This window comes from Castor canadensis, chromosome 4, assembly GCF_047511655.1.
Source record: "Castor canadensis chromosome 4, mCasCan1.hap1v2, whole genome shotgun sequence".
NCBI classification, from domain to species: domain Eukaryota; kingdom Metazoa; phylum Chordata; class Mammalia; order Rodentia; family Castoridae; genus Castor; species Castor canadensis.
This window is the reverse complement of record NC_133389.1, coordinates 105,873,335-105,897,204: the sequence shown is the minus strand read 5'-3', so window position 1 is coordinate 105,897,204 and position 23,870 is coordinate 105,873,335. Positions and strand designations below refer to the sequence as shown.

The 23,870-nt window shown below is 40.9% G+C and overlaps 1 protein-coding gene and 1 non-coding gene across 2 annotated transcripts; one reads left to right on the top strand and one right to left on the bottom strand.

Moving 5' to 3' along the window:
• The first annotated feature begins 4,894 nt into the window (after positions 1 to 4,894).
• Positions 4,895 to 23,079, top strand: Rnd3 (Rho family GTPase 3). Its single transcript, XM_020183624.2, has 5 exons — positions 4,895 to 5,310; positions 5,773 to 5,860; positions 16,386 to 16,495; positions 19,450 to 19,584; positions 21,026 to 23,079. The coding sequence occupies exons 1-5, from the start codon at positions 5,161 to 5,163 to the stop codon at positions 21,275 to 21,277; spliced, it is 735 nt and encodes a 244-aa protein (XP_020039213.1). The 5' UTR covers positions 4,895 to 5,160; the 3' UTR covers positions 21,278 to 23,079.
• Trnat-cgu (transfer RNA threonine (anticodon CGU)) lies at positions 15,527 to 15,599 on the bottom strand. Its single transcript has one exon. It is a non-coding gene; the product is annotated as a tRNA-Thr (tRNA).
• Positions 23,080 to 23,870: the final 791 nt, after the last annotated feature.

The window sequence follows — 23,870 nt, the reverse complement described above, 5'->3', positions numbered from 1 at the left end:
GTACCTCTCTGGAAAGTACTCTCTTTTTAAAGAGAACAATCTACAACAAATTCGTTCTCCAAACTTTTTTTCTTAGGAAAGTTCTTCAGATATTTTTAACAGTATATTAACAAGTAGGTATAAAGTATAATTGGATAGTTAGTATATTAAGTAATCAATCAGTCTGATAATTTAGTAATAAACTGTTGTTTGCTTTCCTGAGAAATACTAAAATGTAAAGAAGTGACATAAGCACTCAAAGATAATGAAATTTGGGAGTAGCAGTTGGAAAGAGTCCTGTGTGCTGTATAATATACAGAACCAAAATTATGTGATCTGAGTCTCTAAAAAATGCAACAAATTCTTGGTCAAACTTGAGATAAGCAGAGAAAGGGATGATCGATTAAGCAATGACTTATTATTCAGCATTCACACAGCTGTGTCATTTCCTGTTGGCTTAAGAGTGAGGGCTAAGTCCACACAGAAGCAGTAAATCATGTTAGCATTAATGAGGACAAACAGGACCAAATGCTCCAACCCAGAACACAGCACTCTTACCACACAGTCTAGACAACTTATCAAGGCCCTTGACAGGGCAAACAGGCATACTTTCAAGAGAAAACAAAGAAAAGATGAGCAAGAGAACAAATTCTTCCCAAGTAACAAGCCCAATCTATTGAATTCTATGAACCTTCTTTACTCAATTCCTCTTTAACCACTCCCCCAAAATCCCCAAGCCAGGCCTCCTATTTTGTTGATGTTATACATGACCAATCGAGTGATCATCTGCTTTTGACCATTCCCCAAAACAAAAAAGACGACTGTGAAATTGACAGAGATATTTACAAGTTTTTTTTTGCCCTTACTCCTCATGATTTAAAACCATTTATGAAACATCACCTTACTAAATTTTCAAAGCGAATGTCCATGATGCATTTACATATTTTCTGACATAATCTCCATGTGCCTTCTGCACATTTTCTTGTTAGTTTTCTCTCTGCTTAGCTGATGATGCCTGTGAGTGACCTGTACTTTCTCCTTGTGGTGTACTTGTTTCTTCAAACACTTCTGCCAGAATCTGAAGACAGGCAGGCAACCATGAATAAACAATGAAGATTATGCCTTACAATATTCCAGTGTGAACTGAGATCTCCATGAACACACCCAACTTGGAAAGGGAGGTGTCTGTAGTGTATGTCTGAAGAGGAATGTAGGAAAGTATAGGGCATGTGACTTTCCTATTGTGTAACTTAAAGGAGGCAAATTTTATTGTCCTCATGTAAGGATGAAACTAAGGAAAAGAATTCAGTCAGTGTTTGCCTAAGGTCAGACAGTGCGTTGGTTAAGTCTGGACTAAAACCCAAGTCCTTGACTTGTACTTCAGTACTCATAGAAAGAGCACAGAGCTGTTGTTTATCAGTCCTCTAAGGTCTCTAGATGGGGACTCTCTCAATTAATCCTCCCTCAAAGCTTGGAATCAACCCTCTTTGTGTTAGGGGAAGTGCAGTTTCTATGGGTGGAGGATATCTAGTAATTAAAATTAAGCAGTTATGAAAGAATTTCTAAGCTCAAATCTTTTAAGGCAGTGAATATCCATTATTAACAAGACATATAAAGAGGTTTGCTATTTGCTTTCTCTTCTCCTGATCTTTGGGGTAAATCAGAGAAAGGAGAGAGTACTAGGAAGACAAATAAAGACACAGAAAATATAACAAAAAGAAGGCCACTAGGTACTATATGATCCCCTAGATGGGGCTTTCCACCTTCCAAATGAATGTGTCTTAGGAGAAAAACCCTTTCATTTCAGTCTAACATTCCAGTGTATTTGTAGCCCATGTTCTCACTGAAGATGCGCAGTTTCATTAAGGTTGCATACCTTGTGAGTGACAGGTACAGACCATCCATTCATTCATCATTCCTTCATATAATCATGCCGCCACACTGCTCCAAACCCTCCTGTCACTAACTTCACATTGTCATTACAAGAAAATCCAGATTCCCGGCTCCAGTTTTTCAGCCCACACTCTTCCTTCTGTCTCCCACCCTGGCTATCCTACTTTAGTGGGCCTCAGTCAGTCTGGCCTTCCTTCTGTTTCTCCAACCTGCTAACTCATTCCCTCCATATTGCATTTCTGCTGTCTGTTCCCTACCTGGAGCATCTTTCTGCTGGACCTTCTCATGGTTCATTTGTCCTCATCATTAAACTCTTACCCTCCATACAGAGGCATGGACAAGACATAGGATCCAATCCCTGACAGTTTATGCTTTACTACGCCATCCTGTTTTTTATCCATACAGTTTAGTGCATTCATTCTTATTATGTACTTCTTCCCTATGTGCTGTTATCATTGTCTGGAATGTATACTCTGTGAGCAAAACGTTTACTGCTCTTTCTGCAGTTCCTAGAACTGTACCTGGCATATAGCAGGTACTTAATAAGTAATTGTGAAACTAAATGTTAGATCAATTAAAACACTATTAAATATATATATTATATATATATTTATATATATATGTAAATATATATATTTATATATATGTAAATATATATATAAATATAAATATATATATACTCCACACAGAGCACTAGAGATTAAAAAACCAAAAAGAAATGGTTCCCACCCTGGGAAGACTAAAGCTGGTGACTTCAGGGAGTTGGTTTTCCACTCTGTTATTCATCCATTCAATTTCACTCAGCAACTGACACATTCCTGGAGATTCAGGAAGTAACCATCCAAATATGATCCCAGATTATTTCTAAAAGTAACCATCCACTATGATCCCAGATTATTTATCAGTGAGGTGATTATGCTTCTTGTGTTGCCTGGTCTTTTTATATCCATGGTCCTACCACATCATTGGTAGTGTGCCCTTTTGCTCTCAAAAGTATCCCAGTTTAGCTGATAAATTATGTGCTATCTTGTTATTGATTCTTAAAAGTAATAATGCTAGTGAAAGTGATTTAACACATTGAGCTACATCAATTCAGGAATATCTTTGAAAGCAGTAACTTCATAAGTTAAAAATATGAGAAAAGTCAGAATGAGCCCATTTTCTATTAGTAAGTCCACTAATGAAGCCAGAATTTGTCAAGATATGTTCAGTGGTCCTGGGAATAGTAAGTAAGAGTTATAGTGAAATAAAACATAGGTCAGGGTCTTTATTGTGCCAGAAACTGCTCTGCAAACTTCATTCCTTCATAAATACTATTATGACTCCTATTATATGAAAAATTGAGGCTTTACAGAGATTAAATGATTCATCCAATTTCCATATCCAGAATATGTGGCCCTCAGGACTCAAATATTCTTCTTTGTGATCTCCTGCCCCACCATTGTGCCCATTGCTTCCTGAATAATGAAGTAAATAATCTGATAGAACTCTCCTGTGCTTAAGTAGGATTGGGAAATGCTAGGTTAAACCAGGTTAAGTAATCTGTAAGTTTCTATTAGGCTTTTCAATGTCTGTAACATATCAAAGTGTTCAGTAAGTCTTCAAGGACAGATATGGACGCATGTCTCTCTCACTAGCTGGCCGGGCAGAGTGGGTCAATGTTCTTCAGATCAAACTTTTTGCGTTCGGAGTGGGTCAATGTTCTTCAGATCAAACTTTGGCAAATGATTCCATAAGAACCCCACAAGTCCAGCTATGCCTTTGTCATTGTCAGTCCTTCACCTGTGTAAAATAATCCACATACTGAGTCAAGGTCAAGGTTCAGCTCTCAAAGGAAGAGGACACCAGGCCTGGATCCTCTGAGCTTCATGGTCCTGGCTGCCCACTGCTTGCATTTGTGCTTTTAATCACCCTTCACTGTGCCTTTTTCCTCCCCATACTGAACCCCCATACACACCTCAATTTCTTATTCTCAAACCTATCAGTTTCCATAGGGGGAATCTGTAAGTTAATTTGAGCCAGTGTCCTTACTACAATCTAATAACTGAAGCCTCCTGGCAACGTGGGATACAGGCCATGAAGATGATGCTCTCCTAGAAGAAAAAAGAACAGATGGGTGAACTATTTTGGTGCTAAGACTTGCTGGGAGGTAAAGTTGGAAGGCTAGATGTATGGATGTGGAGGAGAGCTGGAGAGCAGGAGGTTGTGCATGAGTTTTTCAGCTGCAGATTAGTGTGCCTTCAGAATCCAGCGGGGAGTGTTTTGATTCCGGGGAGGTACACGCTACAAATAAAGGAATAAAAGGGCAATATCAGAATCCCTTCTGCCCAGTCCTCACTTCAAGTGTGTGTGCACAAGTGGCCAAACTGTGTGTTTGGGCCTTTGACACTCACTTGTAAGCACCTTCTACTTCTCTTATTTCTCTCTTCCCACCCCTCTACCCACTCCTGAAAGCCTTTCTTCCTCTTCTAGAATGACTGAAACTGACAGGTTTCAGAATCAGTCTACCACAGTGACCCAGGCAAGCCAGTTCTTGCATCTGAAATAACCTGGCTTATTAGCTACTGCTCCACCGCCTATGTACCTGCTACAACCCCCACACAACACACGCACACACATTTTTTTTTATTTTTGATACAACCCTTCTGCACCCAAGATTTGCTTCCTGTGTCTTAGAACTATGTCTTGACATGAGCCAGAAATCTTTTTGTTTTCACAAATGTTCCTGAAGCTTCTGAGAAAAGCTACAAAAATATTTTCCAATGAATTCCATACAAATCAATACGCACAGGTACCAGTTTTCCCTCTCCTCCTGGACGTGTTCAGTCCCATCCATCAGCAAACTGCGTTTGGAGCCTTGACGTTGTCCCAGAGCCTCCGTCTGAAATTCATCCTGCACCGTACCCTAGAGGGCGTGCTGCTTACATTTTCCGCCAGCAACGCAACCGCGCTGGCTCCCAGGCTCCATAAAAGGGGAGGAGGCGGATCAGTTTCCTTCTCTCATTGAGAAAGAAGAGGATTGGAAGGCCGAGCGTATAAAGCCGCGCAGAGAGCGTGAAACAAAGCAGTCAGATCGGAATTGGACTTGGGAGGCGCGGTGTGGAGGGAGGCATAAAACTTGTTGGAGAGGAGTAACGAGCCGCCTCCTCTCGTTCTCATCTGCGCTGCGCTGCAGGGGTTCCCACCAGCCTTGCGATTTATTTTTATATGTTTTTTATAGAGAGAAATATATATATTTTTTCCTCTTAAGAGAAAATTCCTGTTCCAAGAGAAAATAAGGCAACATCAATGAAGGAGAGAAGAGCTAGCCAGAAATTATCCAGTAAATCTATCATGGATCCGAATCAGAACGTGAAATGTAAGATAGTAGTGGTGGGAGACAGCCAGTGTGGGAAAACAGCGCTGCTGCACGTCTTCGCCAAGGATTGCTTCCCCGAGGTGAGTGTGGCCGGACCGGCTTGGAGGGGGGCGGCTTGCGGTGTTCCCCCCTCCCCCTCCACCGACTCCCGTCTCGAGCTGAGCCTGCTCTGGATTCTGCTCCTGCTCCTTCACTACTCGTTTTTCCTTTTTGAAGTCGTCTTCCTCGCCCCTTGCTACTTTCCTCCCGGTCGCCCTGCTGGGAAAGGGAAAGTGCGCTGGAAGCGTGTGGGATTGGGACGCGCCAGCACACTGGGCTGTTAGCTGCTGAAACTTGCTGGTTGCTATGTGCAGAGCCTAGGGTAGGGTGACTGGGGTCGGCACGTCTGCTAGAGTCGGGCGAAAATTCCCAAAGGGCCTGCGTGCCTAGTGTGTAGTTTTTTTTGAGGATCAGGGAGGGCGACTTTTAGTGGATTTCGTGTATTTTATAAAATAACCTCATTGCTCCCTGTCCTTTCTCTTCTGTCCATTTTGTTTATCCAGAATTACGTCCCTACAGTGTTTGAAAATTACACGGCCAGTTTTGAAATCGACACACAAAGAATAGAATTGAGCCTGTGGGACACTTCGGGTAAGAGTCCAGAGACCGCGTGGCGCTTGGGGCGGGCTTCCAGCCGCTGGTGGGGTGCGCGGCGGGTCGGGACCCAGCGCACCACAGCTCTCGGGGGCCCATCCATTAATTTTGCCCTTGGGAGGATTCCCACGTCCCCGCTGGGTGAAAATTTTATCCTTCCTGGGTGGGGGCGGGAGACGACAGCGGGATTTTGTGGGGGAGGATGAGGGGGTGGCCGTGGGGAGAACAGGGCGCTGTGTGCCTGGAGGGTGACCCGGCGGAGGGAGCCGCCTGTGGCCTGGTGGTCCGACGCGGTCTGTCCTTGGGACGGTGCCCTAGTCGCCTCGGGCGGTGAAGGAGGCAGGATGAGAGGGGAGGGCGAGGAACACCTGGCTCGCGGCTGGGGGTCCTCCCGGGTCTGACCGGCTGTTCGGCTGGGGGAGGGGAGCGCAGGCGGCGGCGGTGGGAGGTGGGAGAAAATCCCCGAAGCGACGCGGTTCCGTGCGGATTCCGGGCTGGGAGGGGGGATGAAGTGAAGGCGGCAGCCGGCGCCCGTGACGCCTCTTGCCTGGAATGCGCTGGCGGCGCGGGCAGCGCAGGGGCCGCGGGGCCTCCTCCTCGCGCCGCCCTCGCTGCCGCTGCGCCCTCCTGCGTGCAGCCGCCCCCTTGCCCTCCCAGCGCTGGATCATGCGGTCCCCCTGTCCACACCAGACCTTACCCCTATTGCATCACCCTCCGCCTGCCTGCAGGGCCGCGGGCAGCACTATTCGCCTTTGACCTTCCCGTCTACTTGAATTATTGGCTCCGTGGTGGGTTATTTTCAAAGGTCTGCCGTTCAAGGCCAGTTTATTGCTTTCCCATGTGCCCACCCACCTGGCGCACGGTGGCGGGGAGGGTCAAATACCCGTGGGTGGGAAGGCTTCCAGCCTCCGCTGACTTAGGGGTTTGGGCAGTGGGGGCGGGGCACCATCTGGAATCTGGGGTGGGGACCCAAACACCGGCTGTCTTGATGAGCCTTGCCCGGCGGCGAGGGAGTGCTGTTTGCAAAGAGGGTGACTTCTCTGGAGGCGCAGGAGCCACACCAGGCGGGAACGTAAAAGCCCTTGCGCGTAGGGAGCTGGACTGCTGGTGGACCAAGCCCAATCCCGGCGAAACTAGCGAGGAGGAGCGCACAAGTGCCAACTAGCAGGTTTTGCTGGCAGGCAGGGTGGCCCGAGGTGGGGCCGTGCTCAGCTGGGAGCGGCCTTGAGGTGATTTTGAGAGCTTCCCACAATCCTGGGCTTGAACTTGGGGAGCCCCCAGGGACATGGGGCTGTGGGGTGGGGGTGTTAGCGAGCAGGAGGACGGGGCCAGACAGACAAGGTCGCCAGAGGCATGCCTTGCACAAAGGCAAGGTAAGAAGTCTCTCGCACTAGCGCCTCTCACGGTCTGTGCCAGGTGCTCTTGCTGCAGCAGTGAGAAGGTACATATAGTTTCCCCTGGAGAGGAGGCTCTTCCTTGAGCCGCACCAGCAGAACCAGGAACTAGCCAGGTTTTGTGTTTTGTGTTGGAGTTGCACACACACTCGATTCTGTAGAGGAGATGTTGATGAACAGAATTCTAGTGGATTCTTACTTAAGTAGTTGCTGTCTTCAGATTTATTACACAGCCTTGTATTTAATGGGCTCCAATTCCCAGACATACCATGGTAATTGTTATGCCTAGTGGGTAGGAAAGCTGGTGTGGTACCAGTAATTAGCACCGGTACTCACTCCCCCATCCAGCCCTGTTTGGACCTGATGCTTGGTTAAAATTATTTAGGCTGGGGTGGGGCAGTGGGTCTGATCCGGTCATGGATACAAAGCTGTGTTTAAATCTTAGCGCCTGGTTACCACAGATTGCTGTTGCAAATCTTCTACCTTCCTGGGTCTCACTTTCATCATCCAATTAAAAGGAGGAACTGAGCTAGGAATGTACAGGATCTGTCCCAGCTGCACACTTCTTGGCTTTAGTGTCCCGACAGGCAAATCTTTTTTTGTTTCCCAGGATCCCAGGATGTTGGTTGGCTTAGCTCTTAGTCTCAGTGGATCTGGCATTCCACACGGGGTTTTCACAACCTACCAAAGCTAGCTGGGTTCTGGGCAGAGCCAGCATCCTGGTGGATTTAGGAATGAGAGACTCGTTTACATAAGGAGGGGGATGAGTGGGCTTATAGAAATGCTGGTTATGCATCCCTGTCTCCAGCTTCTTCAAGGGTCACAGGACCACCAACAGAGAGTTTTATATTAGGGGTCCAAAGGGCAAAATTGCCTTTTTTTTTTTTAAGGAGAGAAAAGACACATCACTTTTCAAAGGCTAGTAAATAAAACAAACAAAATGTAAACAGTTTATATTTGGAAGCTGTCCTTCCTACATGCAGATAAATATCACTTCAGGTATGTTCAAGCATTTAATCAAAATTCTGCATTCATAGCCTCTGCACACATAGCAGAATGCCTTGCACACAGTAGTCACGCAATAAAATCTGATGCATGAGCAAATGAATAATGATATGCACAGTTTCCAAGGAGATGAGGTTTCCTGACATTACCACTGAATTACCTGTGCTCTAAGAATGGCAACTTCATAAATATTGCCTTTCATCAAATTAAAGATAATCACCTGAAATGAAGTCAGCAGTGAAATAATCACTTGTATTTTTATTTAATGAAACAAAAACCTGTGCATGTTTCACTAAAATATAAAGGTTTGGAAACCATGATTACAAAAGTATTGTACTGTAATTCAATCCAGTGATGAAATCTTAATTAGGATTTAGATTTATACAAATGGAAAAAGAGACATAAGGGAATTATTTAGAATTCCGTTATGTTGTTTGTGAGGTGAGATGTTAACTAATTAAACACAGTCACCGAGCACTGCTTAAATTCTAAGAATAACTTGCTTCTACCAAAAGTGTCTTGTCATTCATGAATGAAATCCATCTAGCAGGAACTGTCACATCAGCAAATAATCATTTGAAGTATCTTTTAACATTTTTTATCATAAACTTTTCATGGCAAATTTCTGAACCAGTTTAATTTTTTGACAATTGCTTGACATTTTCTTCGCCCACAAAGACCTTTGCTTAGTTCGGGTTGTGAAAATAATTGCATATACCTTATGCTTCTAGATACGTTTATTTTTCCAAACTGCTCTCATTTATCCCTGGAGGGAAGGTCCAAGCCAAGTCTATAGAGTTGTAAATGTCTCCCCCCACCCCGACTTTGTGAATTAGATTTCTATTAAAAAATTGGGTGTGCAAAACTTCTCTTACATAAAGTAAGAGACAGCATGAAGTTTGCCCTTTGGGTGGTTTTCCTGTTCCATTCAGCCTCCCCAGCAGAGGGGCAACCATTTAGGAGACAGAAGCAATTGGGCTGCATCTCATAAGGGATCTTCTGTTTTCCCCCAGCAGTCATCATCATGCACAAGTAAAATGAACTGAAAGTAGGATATGTGGGGTCTCTGCACCAAGAGATAAGGAAATCATTCATTTACTACCCTTGAGGCCCAGAAACTTAACATTTTCTGCCTTTTCCCCTCTCTTCTTTCTGCATCTACTATGAGCAGAAATTCTCTGAAAGATTTTTCGTACTCACTCAAATGCCAAACAGTTGGCAATGGTTTCAACATTTTAAAGTGATAAGTGAGACCAAAGTAGTTCTAATATCTTGTGCTTCAGAATCTGCCACATTTGCCAAATGTAGAGGCAATTTGTAGCATGCAGCCAGATGCCTACTAACAATAGAAACTTAGCCATTTAAGGATAGCCATATCTCTTCCTAGGAGATTTGATTGCAGTGTAATTTCAGCACATGTGATGTAGGGAGTAGTAGTCGTTCATGCCAGCTTTTAACCAGGGCAAGTTAATGCACATTTTATTTCAGGCATATTATTAGTTTTAAAATGTTCCACTCAGCTGCTAAAATTCCCCATGATAACTATGCTATTGCCTCATGAGCACTCTTTGGAATCTTATCATGATACAAGCTGGTTTAGGCCCTGAGTGCAAAAGTTAGCACTTCTTTATTGGCGTTTGGCATTATTAACAAAGAATATAGTATTCCTTAAATTTTATATTTAAAGCAACAAAGAGGAATGAAAAATCTTTGTTATCTTCTGGCTTTCCTTTGAGAGCAAACGCCTCTATAAACATAAATCTATCTACATTGTTATAGCTTATTTACATGTCAAATTTGAAGAATGGTCTTGGTGACAAGTGTGCTAATGAAATATTTCCTAGCAAGAATGGAAATGTTTCAGCCATTTTAGAGATTAGTATACAATTAATCCAGAAAAGCAGCTTAAAAAGAGATCACTGGTCCTGTTTTTTGTGATTTAGCATATACCTGCACACATCTGGGCAAGACTCAGAGACATGCTCACATAGCCAGTCAACCTGTTTTAGGGGATTCTGTCTGCATACACTGCTGGTGCCGTGGGAAGGGGCTGGAGGTACAAACCTAGCTTGAGCAGCTTCTTCCCCCAATGTACTCACAGTCTAGTTAGGGTGACAAGACAAACAAAAATGCTTTCCCAAAATAACATAAGAATTTAGGTGAGGAGCCCAGAGTAAGTGTCAGGAGCTTAGATGGAAAGAAATGCTTATGGATTCAAACAAGGGCAAGGAGTTCTTTCTGGGCATTTTTCATAGGACAAAGGGGCGGAGCATGGACAAGGAAATCCTTGTCCTGGAAGTGCAAACACTGGATTCACCCAGCAGTGATAAGATCCAGAGTAGTTGAAGGCCACATGGCCTGCCTAGGCCTTGAGTCAGATCTTCCTGCTCACTTAAGCCACCACAATTCCTTTCCTTCTCTAAAAGTTCTTCAGAAGTCTTTAACAGCTCTCCTACTTGGAAACTTGCTTACATTTCATGGTGACCAGGGAATACAAGATTCTGAAACTTGAGATTTCCAACTTAACTTTCTCAGAGAAAAGGACAGACAAGAATTTCCAAGGGAGCCAGAGGAGCAAGGGTGCTTGTGATGTGAAGGTCAAGGACCAAACTGCACAAAGCAGACAGTTCATGAAGTAGCACGGATCCCTGCGAGCCTGAGGTTTCAAAATCAGGTTCAGTTCTTAGTTGAGTTTTCACACTCATTCTCCCTCTGTGAGAGATGTTGGTCATTTGGATGGTGTTTTTCAGGACACAAATACATAAAATAGGTTTGTCTACCATGCAACAATTTCCACTTACACCATGGAACTGCCCCTAAAAGAGGGGAGGAACTGTGAATCCCCAGTCATCTCATCTCTCTCAGATTGTTTTCTAAAACCTCAGTGCTGGGTTCTTTCCCAATCTGTTTTTTCCTAAGTTGCACATTTCAGTGAGGTGTCCAGATTGCTCATTCTGATGCCACCTGAAATAACCAGCTGTTTCCTCATTCATCCAGTTCTTTTGCATGTAAATATGACACCAAGGACCATTTTGTCTCCAGTTAGCCCATGGTGGTTGGTGGGCTATGCCAAGTGAATTAGCTGTGCCTTGATCATTTTCTGATGTCCTTGCAATGTCTTCTCAGTTATTACATATTGGCAAACTTTCTGAGTCCCTTTTGGCAAAAGCAGAAACTACTGACATGGAATGTAAGTATCTGACCAGGTGTTGTGCACATTGGTTTTGAAAAATGAGCCCAATGACATAATATATGGAAAGGTGAATTCACCAGTGGGATTCCACGCTAAGGAAGCTGACTCTTACATAGCATCTGAAACATAAAAGCTTCAATCTGTGCTGAATGCTAATGTAATTTTAAAAAAACCACATCTGTAACTCTTAATACCTCTATTACTCACCATGGTTCCACTGTCAGTAAAATATTCTTAAATAACTTTTCATTATCTTAATAAGATTATGACTTTAATACTAACATTTTATTTGGAGCTTCAAAATAGCAATGTTACATCTACCTGTCTTTCTGTCTAACTGTGTACTATGCATAGCTCTCAGAAATAGAAAATACAGACTCAATTCTCGTAACAATACATAAACGTCCACAAGTTTCATATGATCTGCTCATAGTTTCTGTTAGTCTTGAGTCTAAAGAAAGAAACCAACAAAATATCCTTTCTGATGTTGTTTGTGGCATATTTGGGGGCATGGTGTTTGTGATGCAGTTAGTTGGAGAAAGAGATAGACTCTTACACTGAGGCAAATTATTGACGTTCTGCCCAGACTTGATTCGCATTCTTGAGATTGCTGCTAATTGAAAGCTTTCACTCTGATGAGAGTTGGTACAAGGGCATGCACTGCTGTGGTGATTGGGCAATGAAGCAGTCTCATGTGTTAGCTGTCATTTGATACTGATGTGCTCCTGGTGGTCACTAAAAATACCAAAACTTAATCTGTCTTCTCTACCAAAAATATGCAATAGTCCCAATTTACTGTTCTAGGTAGGAATTTCTTATAGGGGAAAGAAGAGTCTTCACACAAGATCAAGAAGTTACACTTATGAAATATTCAGCAGGAAAAGTTTTCAGTTCTGACTCCTCTAAAGGCTTGTAATGCTTGAACTGGTTTTGTAAAAGGTCCCCTAAAGTCTCCCTTTGGGCATGAATCTTCTTATATATACATTTAATTATGTACATATATGGCGTGTTCTATCTCTGGGAAAGGGTGACTTCAACAGGCAGGTATGTGTCTGAAGATGAGTTTCTGGGCGAGGCACTTGTGACTATTCTTGGGCTGGAAATTCTGCTCTCACCCGAAATTAATAATCTTGAAGACAAAGATGGGTAGGGCTGCACTTCCAAAGTCCTTTTAGAACTTTACTGATGTCTGCCAAACTTGAATAGCTAAGCACCTCCAAAGCACCCTTATTCTATTCTATACCTGAGCAAAGCCCTTCAATTATATTTTTGGGAGCAGGGCACACGTTTTGCTTAAAAAGTGTAGTTATTTCTCTCTAATATCAAGGTTTCCTGGCAGGTTACTTAGAAAAGACCTTAAACAGTGTTGTGGGTTTTAAGTGTCATAAAGTGTGAGAGAAATGTTGGATCTGAGAATTTCCATATGCATGAAACCTATTCCACATGTGAGAGAGCATTATTTGATGAGCAAAGCTTATATCTAGATTTTTTTGGACTTTAACCATAGTACATTCCTAGAGAGTACTGAACACGTGAGGATACAACAGTAGTATGAGGACCTGCTCTATACTGCAATGCAGTTTAATACTCATATACATACTAAAAAATGTTCAGCTCTCTTATGTTGTATTTATACAGTTAGCACCTTGGAAACTTTTAGTGTGCATCATTTAAAAGAGAAACCTATAGAAGTTAACTATTTTGCTGTTTGGTTTCATGGAGTCTAGGGGAACTTTTCTGGAGAGATGTAGGTTGTCAGTCCTGCTTCCTGTCTGCTTTTTCCTTTTGTGTCACTTTTGCCTCCCCTGATGGCTTCTCAGTTGACAGGAGCATCCCTGGAATTCCTCATCCTGTCTTTGTGGATTACCCCACACACATCTGTGATTACTAAGCCCCTACAACACTGTTGTCTAACTTCCTTCATACAGTCACTGTGCTCTGGGGAAAAATAGAGGAGAATTCAAAGTGCTTGAGAGTAAACACTGTAAAATTGTACAGGATTTTCTTCTCCCTGAGGACCTTAGTAGTTTTTTCTATCCAAAAAAACTTTTAACCTAAACCTATCAAAAACCCATAATGAGTAAGTAGTCATGTTATTTTTTAATAACAGGTTACTCTTACTGTTGGTGGTCAGACAAATTATGCTTATAACTAATAAACTTGGAGAATAGTTTTATTAGTACCTTTGGACACTTGTTGATCTAAAAGCAGCACTGTTTACCAGTAAAAGTAATAGAACCAGACTAAAGTACTCTTAATTAGATCTTGTGAAAGCTCTTAAAAAAAATCACCACTTTACCTCTATAAGCACAGTGGTTTATTTCTCATGAAGTTTTACACTACATATGTATTTTCATTCAAACTGTTAAGCCAAATAAAAACAAAAGCAGAAACAAAAGCAGAATTTGCTTTAACTTGAGAAATCTGTTTCATTTTCAAATCAGTTCAGGGTCTAAATATTTCAGATATTTGCATATAGTCACTAAGCACACAGAAGCTGGCTCAGTTGATTTTAGTGAGTAGTCTCTAGCCCCTAGCAGAGGGCTGAACACAAAGCCAGATCCCTGTGTGGTCATAAAATGGGTGGGGGAGGGAAAACACTGTTACAGAGGGTGGGGTATTCCCAGCAGCCATGTGGTGACCTGAATGTCACAACCATTCTGCTGGACTTTCCTGGTGGTTCCAATTTTAATTAAACTATTTTTGCCCCTTTGAATTTCTTTAGTCACCTTTCCTAAATTTTATATTTGGGAAAGATGGTTTCTGTTGTCATGTAGAGTAGCTGGGATGGCAGATTAGCATGTGGGCACTTGTCATAGAACACCTGTCTTGAAGGAATGAGTAGACCTGTCCTCAAGTTCAGGTCTACTTGAGACTGAAGAGTATCCAGAGAGTTGTCTTTTCTAGTGAATAATTTTCAAGAAAAGAGATTTCTGAAACCTGCTAGGTACAGACAATCCTGTTGGCAAGTCTGACTTTTGATTCTGGGGTCTAATAATTTCTTGCTAACTTTGGAAAGCAGAGGAAACTGTCATGTCCATGTTCAGTGTTTGGATTCCTACTCTATAATCTGGAATTTTCTGACTGCTTGTTTTGAAAGAGATGTCTGAAGGCTTGCAGCAGGAGCTGTGCCAAAGTTAGACTTTGGACAGAGAAACAAGGATGGTTCCAACGGAGAAAGTCTGGACTTTAACACTAATTCAGAAATACCAATATATTCATATTGGTTAAGCTGCTAGTGTCTGATGCCTCTCAAAAATGGGTGAATTATTTGAATTAGTCTCGTAACCTCTCATAGCTTTTAAGTGGCTGGAAAGTCAGCCACATCTTGTCATATTGTAATATATCCTAATGTTTAAAATTACTTGACTTTTTAAACTCTCTGCCCTCTAATCTTTGGGAAATATCTTTCAGTTGTCAGGCTATACTATACCATGATTCTAATTCCAGATACTAGTAAGGAGCCAATTCTGGCTCAGATAGTCTTTATTTATTTACACTTTTCTTCCTGGATCTCAGAACATTCCCTCTTCCTTGCTTAGCAGACATACCTGGCTTGAAGTTGTTTCTCTTCATTCCTAAAGCAGCTGGTGAGAAAGCCACAGTGCTACCTGGAATTCCATGGTGACTGCTAGGGACCCAGAAGGGTGACACATCCTAACTATAGTAATTTCTAGGTCACATGGACAAGCTCTTGAAATATGAAAAATTGTATTTTGATAGAAATATGAAGGGTGATTTTAAAAGCCTTTTCTCCAGAGTTTGACTGTTGAGGTTTTGGCTTATTGGGATAACATGTTATGTTTTTCTGCTAGAAATGGAAAATTGTGTCAAAATGAAGTAGGATTTCATAATGACTTTCCTGGTTTACATTTTCTTTCTCTACTCTGGATTTTAAAAAAAAAACACGTGTATATACGTTATCTTAGTAAAATGATTTTCATGTATGTCTGTGAAAACTATTGGTTAAAACTAACAATTGGCAAGCTCTATTTAAGTTTATAGTCATACTGCTTCTTACTTGTTGGCCTAATGTAATTGCCCATCCTTTGGAATTCTTCTGGTTTTTTTTGGTGGTGCTGAGGTTTGAACTCAGGGCCTCATGCTTACGAGGCATGCGCTCTACCACTTAAGCCACTCTGCCAGCCCTTTTTCCCTTTGGAATTCTTAAAAGTAGTGAAAGAAACTTCCTAAATGACCAGAATGTTGTGCGGTTCTGTTAACTCACTGGTGACTTGAATTTTTAGTGTACCCTGGGTTTACCTCAGGCCAGGATCTTTGTATCAGGTCTCAGTGTCACTCTTTGAGATGAAACTGTGTAAAAAAGTGACATGATCCAACATGGCATTTATTACATTTCATGTTATAACAGGAAGAAAACTTATATAGGGTTTGGGGATGAGTTTAAGTAAGCAAGCTCAAAGGTCAAAGGCTTATTCAAACTTGTAACTTGGAAGGAGGGGACACTGCTGTGTTTTACCGTAGTAAACCCTCATTCTCCCTCTCCCATCTATTCCCATCCCACTATGGCACTGCTCTTGGGTTTTGATATCCTTGCCAAAAGTAGCTCAGTTTTCAGTGCTAGATACTACTCAGCTTTTAGCAACAGAGACAACATAGACACAATAACCCTCCTTCCAGCTCTAGTCTTTGAATCCTGAAGATTTCACATTAACAGTCTGGCTCTCCCCTCAAACTCAGTTCAGGGTCAGTAAAGGATCATTGATCTTTGGTGGAAATGAATGTGTTACTAACTCAGCCTTTGCGTATTTGTTTGTGTTGTATTGTTGATTTGCAGTGAGGGGGTGGGGGGAAGGTGGGAGGGGTGGAGCTGCAATGTGAAGGTGAAGGGATTTAGCTCAAAAGGGTAGAGTTAATACATGACAAAGAGGCCTATCATCTGAAACCATTTGTCTTTGGTTCTTCCCAGGTTCTCCATACTATGACAACGTCCGCCCCCTCTCTTATCCAGATTCAGATGCAGTGCTGATTTGCTTTGACATCAGTAGACCAGAGACTCTGGACAGTGTCCTAAAAAAGGTAAATACTAGGGACTGGTGACACTACCCAATGCAGGATGTGTAAATAGAAACGTGGTTGGCTGGGGAGTTCAAAGACTCTAACAATTCCCTGTCTTGTATTTTGTAATTAAAACATGGGAAAAGACATTTTCACACCAAAACAGGGTTTCCACATACATGTGTCACTAACTTTGATAATTAATCTACTTGAAATTTTATTTCATAAAGCTCTGAAACAAATTAACCTTCAAGAACTTCCGTGTTTGTTTTTTGGGAGGAGACAGTGCAACTAAAAATAGTTATATTTGAGTAATGTTGTATTTATGCCTCTTTCCTTCCTTCTTTCACTTTCTGGACAGATTGCATCTTAGTTGTTTATGTATGACCTAAATTCAGACATTGAACTGAATGTAATACTAGTTATTTTAATAAAGAAACTATTTCAATTATGATGTTATTTATAGAAACAGAAATGGAACTGTAGGAGGATGAGGAGCAATAGGCTGTGTCTCCAGACATGGGGCAATGTGGATTATAATCAGGTGTATATCAAATACTAATAAAAACCAGTAAACGTAAACCTGTTTGTCTTGAGGCAAAAGTAAGCCAGGTTCTGCAGGTGAAGAGGGTCCTAAAGGAACCAGGGAGAGGTCAAGAAAAAAGGGATCTAATGAGGATGTTCACAGGCCTCGGAAGGCCGATGGAAGGACAGGTAATCCTTGATCTCCAGCAGCCTAGGACTCAACCCCTGGGGTGACTACAGAAGGTGCATGCTAGTTGATGAAACAACATTTATCAGCCACTAGCCCTTTCTTAGCCCTGACCTGGGTACCTGTTCTTGCTGGAGGACCCCTCTTCTCTCTAAACTGTTTCTGAGACACAGGATGTGCTTGAGAGCAAGGCAGTGCCATTGAGCCCATGTGGCTCAGGCAGAGTGAGCAAAGAAGGGATGGACGGAGAAGGAAAAAGTCCTATGTGGATGGCCTGGGTTTAATTTGTTTTGTTTTAGTTAGGTTCTTTTTGTTTTTACTTTTGGTAGAATTTGAATTTTGTATATTTTTGCTAATTTATATTTCTCCATGGTATTTGATTACTTGGCTTGGTCATTATAAAATTAGGGTGTGAGGTATAATCTTCTGTTTTCAGTAAACACTACCAACACGGTTCAATGAGATACGACTTTTTAATAGATCAAAGGCTTTTTTTCTTTCTTTTTTTCTAAATCTCCTTTCAATTCTGAGTAATGTATATGAAACACAAGTAAGCTAATGTTTGTCAGATTCAGGAAGGAATCTACCTTTCCTGTCTTTAATGCTAGTAAACAGTTGCTAGACATGTAGAGTCATTACACAGCTCAAGAACAACATAGTATGTCTCGTTCTGTCTGTAGATAAAAGAAGGTGCTTATTCACTGGAGTTTTTACTTGATGTAGTATCAGGTTATGCATAATTTATAATGAAAAGCCTTTCTCCTGTTTTATTTTGCTTTTGTCTTTTAAGACCAAATGAACAGTGACTTAGCCTTATAGTTATTAATGAATGTGTTTTACATTCTTGTGAGACTTAAGGCTCACAATAACCCTTGCTATGTTTCATCTTAGTTAATTGAGTCATAAAGTCTATGGATGTCAAAGACTAAGAGTGACTTAAGGAAAGAAAGATCTCAATCCTCAATCTTGTTTCTAATTCTTCCAATTCTTACCCCAGTGCTATCTAGCACATGGCAAATGCTCCTAAATAATTCTGGAAGGGAAGAAGGAAGGAAGGCCCCAATGGGCAGATTAGGCTCTTATAAAAAGTGTATTAGTACCCTCAGTCCACTGGTGTATTCTGGAGTAGAGTTCGTTGCCAAAAGTGCACTTCTAGTCCTGGAGATGTCTCTTCTGGTGGTCTCTGAAATTACTTTTGCAATATGTCCCTCTTATCTAGTCACATGACCTCATTGCCCTTTCTATTCTGTGAATTCTTTCCAGAAGACACAGTTGTATCTTAATCATCTTTGTCATCACCACAGTACTTCATGGAGCAATTAAGACATATTTGTGGCTGTGGGTGGAAGAGTCTCAGCCCCTCTAACCCTTATCTCCAAAGCAAGAGCTGTCTTGTGAACCTTGAGATTGCTTGCCTCCCATCATGATTAATAGAGAGCTCAAGTTTGAGGAAGTGAAGCCACAGAAAGTCAGCTGCTTGCTTTTAAAGAGGACAACTGGAATTTTCTGCCAGGCATGTCTGGAGGTTGTGAGAATTGTGGTTAGGTCATGAAATAGCTAGTCAAATTGGACCAGATTGAAACATTTTGTTTATGTAACATAAAAACTAACTCAAGAACACATGAGCATAGTACCTGATGCCTTCCTGGTAGCCCACGAGCTGCTTCTTTGCACATCTCATGGTCTGTGTGGATGCAGCCATTTGAATGGAAACTCCTTACAGACAGGGCATTATGTCGTACTAACTCTAGGTCAGGTACCTAAACAGAGCCTCCAGTATGTGGTGGTATAGTTTAGTTTTCCTTTCTGGAGTCTGTGAATGTTGGCTCTGCCTTATTCCCAGCCTACCAGCCTAGAAAGTTTTAGCTCAATTATCTGAGGATGGAGCCATTCGCTACAATGTGTGACTATTCATTCTAAGGCACTTATATCAGAGATGCCCCAGTAATGAAGCTACATTCTGTCAAAACCCAGTAAGTCCCTTGCAGTATGAACAATGAGTCAGAGAATTTTTAACAGTATGCTTAGGCATTCTTTAATGGATCCACTTTAAAAAGTAAAAAGTGATGCAACTTTAGGAAATAAACACAAGTTTGCTTATTCATTTGAAATGACTCTTTTTAATGTTTTATTGTTGTTGTTTTTTGAGTTTTTTTGAGTCCCATTTCCAGTGTCTGCCAGTGGAGAAATTGTTTTCATTGGATAGATACCAATGCTTTGTTAAACATTTTTTTTTTTTTTTTTTTTTTTTTTTGTCTTACAGTGGAAAGGTGAAATCCAGGAGTTTTGCCCCAATACCAAAATGCTCTTAGTTGGCTGCAAGTCTGATCTGAGGACAGATGTTAGTACATTAGTAGAGCTCTCAAATCACAGGCAGACACCAGTGTCCTATGATCAGGTATGTATGTCATCAGTGTGGAAAAGTAATTTCAACAAGAGTGAAAGAAAGGGAATATTGCTCATAGTAAATAAAATAAAAATTAGTTGCTTTTCTAGAGGTTCAGCCAGTGGTCAACTGTGAAATGTGAAATGCCCTTCCTTCTGTAGTCCCATCACGTGATATTTGAGCACATAAATGACTGGTCATGTACTTCCCTTGTTTATCTCTGCAACCCCAATGGGTTTAAAGTTCGGTAAATTTAGAGACGATGTGTTTAGAATCAGTAGTTCTCTTTAAGACAGGTAATTTTATACTCAGCTGCCCTAAAAAACACTAAAACAGGCTGTCGCCAGTAGAATACATCATTCCATAAAACCGTCTTTTAGAGAGTCATCATTTCCCCAGGTGTTTCCTGAAAGTATTTAGAAAGGGGGATCAGTTTCAGAAATTCATTCTCTTAAAACTCACAAGCTGATTCTGAAGGGAATTCATATTGAAATAGCATTTAGTATTCATCATTTAAAATATTGTATTCTATGGCTGGAGATGGAGCTCAGTGGTAGAGCGCTTGCCTGGGATGGATGAGCAGTGCCCTGTGTTTGATCCCCAGCACTATAGAAAAAAAGTTTAAAAAATATTGTAAATCTTCATCTTGCATTTCTAATGAACAAACACTTGGTTATACTGGTAGTACTGTTCGCACTCAGAAATTACACATTTTGTGTCTTATGAAATAGTAGATGTCATACAGTCATTCCTTTTCTTACCTTATTTTGACTCTTAAGGCACAATCACATAAGTTGATAATATTTAAAATTGATGTCAAATTCCATTTGTTACCCCTTTGTTTTATACAACCTGTTGACTAGTTTTGACTGTCATTTGCAGTCATGAACAAAGAAAAGTAAGTGTCCATGAGGGGCTGAAACAGTCTGTAGAAGCCAAAAAGCCCTCGCCAGATGTGTGTGGGAAATACAGGTTGTGTTCATGATCTGCAGCTGACCTACTCTGTAGTAGGATTCTGGGCTTTGTTGTGACCCTGGAAGACCTACACAGCCGGTTACTCTTGGTTACACTTGATAGTGAGAATGAATTGCCACCTGAGCACCTCTTCTACTTTTGGAGTCACCCCTTATTAAGTATTTGATGATCAGGGCCCTTGTGTATTAATGACCCAATGACACTAGACCAGCCTTTAGAACCTGTGGGGATCTATAGCATTTGATAATTGAGCACTTTAGGATTGAGTGTTGACTGCAAATATTTAGAAAGTAATAAAGTAACTCTAATAAAGTAACTCAATTTATTTAAAATAATAATAATTTTTTTTTGCAACAACACTTGGAAAATCCAGTTGGCATATAATATTTTTCAATACATGATTGTTTTGTGGTAATAGACACTATAACTTTCCCCCAAAGTCTGATTGCTGATTAAAATTCTTTCTTTCACTTCTCAGGGGGCAAATATGGCCAAACAGATTGGAGCAGCTACTTACATTGAATGCTCAGCTTTACAGTCGGAAAATAGCGTCAGAGACATTTTTCACGTTGCCACCTTGGCCTGTGTAAATAAGACAAATAAAAACGTTAAACGGAACAAATCACAAAGGGCCACAAAGCGGATTTCACACATGCCCAGCAGACCAGAACTCTCAGCAGTTGCTACGGACTTACGAAAGGACAAAGCAAAGAGCTGCACTGTGATGTGAATCCTTCCTTATCTTTAATGAGGACAAGGGAGTCTAGTGTAAAAAACAAGAAATAAACAAAAAGGTGAAGTCTGAAAGAAGTGCACAGCCAAAGTCACGTACACCACAGGCTTAGGAGGCCCTTGAAGGGAGAGCTGTCTTTTTTGGAATCCTGTCCTTAGGTTCGGCATGTAGACCGAGTGGTGAGACGTGACCACATTGAAGAGTTTTGCAGTGTGACTTGAAAAATATGCCAAAAAAGATATGGATGGGCTAAGAGGTAGATGAGGAGGAATGCGAGTACCTCCAAGAAGAAAAATCACACTCTGAATGGTGCTTGCGTTTTCTGGGTTTTGTTATTTTGTTGTTGGTGTTTTGTTACAATCTATTCATGGATCTCTATTTTGATTTAATTTTTCAATGTTTTAATCTCCTTTACAAAAAGTGTATATTAATGTACCGTCCTCAGTGGGGAACTGGCACTGTGACCTTAGCGTTTAGTTTTCTAGAGGATGTGATCTAATTTCCTCCTAGCTCATCATTAAAATGGAAATTGTATCAGGACCCATGGGATTCCAGAGGAAAACTTCATGAGGCTTTGAAATTTGCCTTCCTGAAGATCTCGCTGCTGAGCAAGATGGTTCTAAGAAAGGCTTTTGCAGCCTTGCAAGACACTTAGACCAGCCCTACACAGATCACATAGATCAAATAGAAGAAGGTGTTGCTTTTTATTCAGTCTGATGGTTCTGTTTATCATTGTGATCGTCAGTAACAAGTGGTAAATTGCTCAATGTAATATTTTTGTGCGCTGTTTAGAGAAGAGGGTGTGTGATTTTTTTTTTCCATCGTTGATAAAAATGCAAAGTCAAATAAAAAGTGTCTTGGTTTGATGTCATAGAATGATCAAAGGAGGAAAAGTTTAGGTACTATTTTTCACCAGGAGAGGTAATGAATGAAGGAATAGTAGCAGAAAGCACAGTTGTGAGTAAAGCTGTCTGGAATTAAGTTATCAAATACACAAAACAAAAGGACTGTTATTTGGGGTTGATACACCAAAATTGGCAACATCTAATGATCTGTTGGGTTATTTCATTTTTTAAAAAAAGAACATCAATTTTAGAAGGACCCACTTTACCCAAGCTTTAGAAAATCCCTAGTACCAAATTCTATAATGTCCATCATGACATAATGCTAGGGCATTTCTAGAGTGACTGCTAAACCTCAACTCCCCAATTTCCCAAGGTCCATGTTCAAAACTTGATCATTGTTATTTAAAAGTAAAATAATCAGCATTTAAAACAGTTTACAGATACTTTTTGACCAGTTCCTTTTGGAGCGTCTTACCTTGAAGAAACCAGATCTGACCTGCTTATTGTTGGAGCTTGTTGAACTCGAGCTTTCTTCCCAGTGATAATGCTTCATTTTTGAAGTGTTGAAGCTGTGCTCCGCTTAAATTGTGGAAGGAGAGAAGATTAAGGTAATTACAACACTCAGTTCTGTGTCTTACAAGCACTTTGTTTTGTCTCTGCAAGAAAATACCATTCCAGGCATTTCCCACAAAATACAGACATTTTACCAACATAATATGCTTTGATTGATGCAGCATTATGCTTTGGGCAGTATTACAAAATAGCTGGCAAGTGCTTTCTGTATTTAAATCTGTAAAAAGAAAATAAGTTATAACTGTTATAAAGCAGAACTTTTGTTGCTTTTTTTAAAATGTTGAAGTCACTTTGTATGTTTGTTTGGTCAATGTTTCTGCAGTATTTATTAAAACATACTTTTTTTTCTTTTAAATAAAAAAGTAACCATGTCTGTCTAAATGTGGTTTTATTATTATTATTATTATTAATTACTTCCTCATTTGACTGTTTACTTTTGTTCTGTAATAGAGATGATTACAGAACTTGGCCTAACTTTTCCTGAATTAGTAAGTTTTGGAGTTTGGTTCTTGACGATAGTGATTTCTTGGAGAAAGATAATGTTTGCATATAAGAGGTATGCACAATGTTTTCAAATCACAAGAAGAAAATGGGGCATCTTTTGATTGGATGACCTGATCTGATACAAAACAAGCTCTGACACTGCTGAGGGTTGACTTGTAGAAAGTTGGAAATTCCTTGAAATCTTTAATAATGAAACAGTATGATGCAGTCTCAGGTTGCAAGTTATGTGACCTAGCTGGCTGCTCTGTCCTCTGTGTTTCAGAGTCTTGGTTTCTAAGCCAGGAATCCACCTTGTAAGGTATATATTTATTCTCAGGAACCAATTGTGTCTATGACTCAGGACCCAACTATCGAAATATTGGTGGAAGGGAAATAAAAACAAAACAATAGTTTTGTTTATGGCAGTAGCAACATTCTGCAACACGGAACAACATGGGTTTCCCCTCTGACCTGAGAGGTATAAAGTAAGCATGGAATAGCTTAGGACAGAGAGATGTCTAGATCCCCAGTAGTTCAGTTGCTTCTCAGTTGAGCTAAAATACTTCCACATATATTACAGTTACATAGTGATATCCCATGTGGGACTTTAAAACTATGATTTTACACAGCTAAGACACTTCATAGGAAAACTGAATCCTTGTTGCTTTTTAAAAATGGCTTTTGAGATC

Coding starts and splice junctions, on each gene's coding strand:
- Rnd3 (XM_020183624.2), top strand. CDS start 5,161: ATGAAGGAGAGAAGAGCTAGCCAGAAATTATCCAGTAAATCTATCATG. Junction 16,496..19,449: donor TGGACAGTGTCCTAAAAAAG/GTAAATACTAGG, acceptor TTTGTCTTACAG/TGGAAAGGTGAAATCCAGGA. Junction 19,585..21,025: donor CACCAGTGTCCTATGATCAG/GTATGTATGTCA, acceptor TTCACTTCTCAG/GGGGCAAATATGGCCAAACA.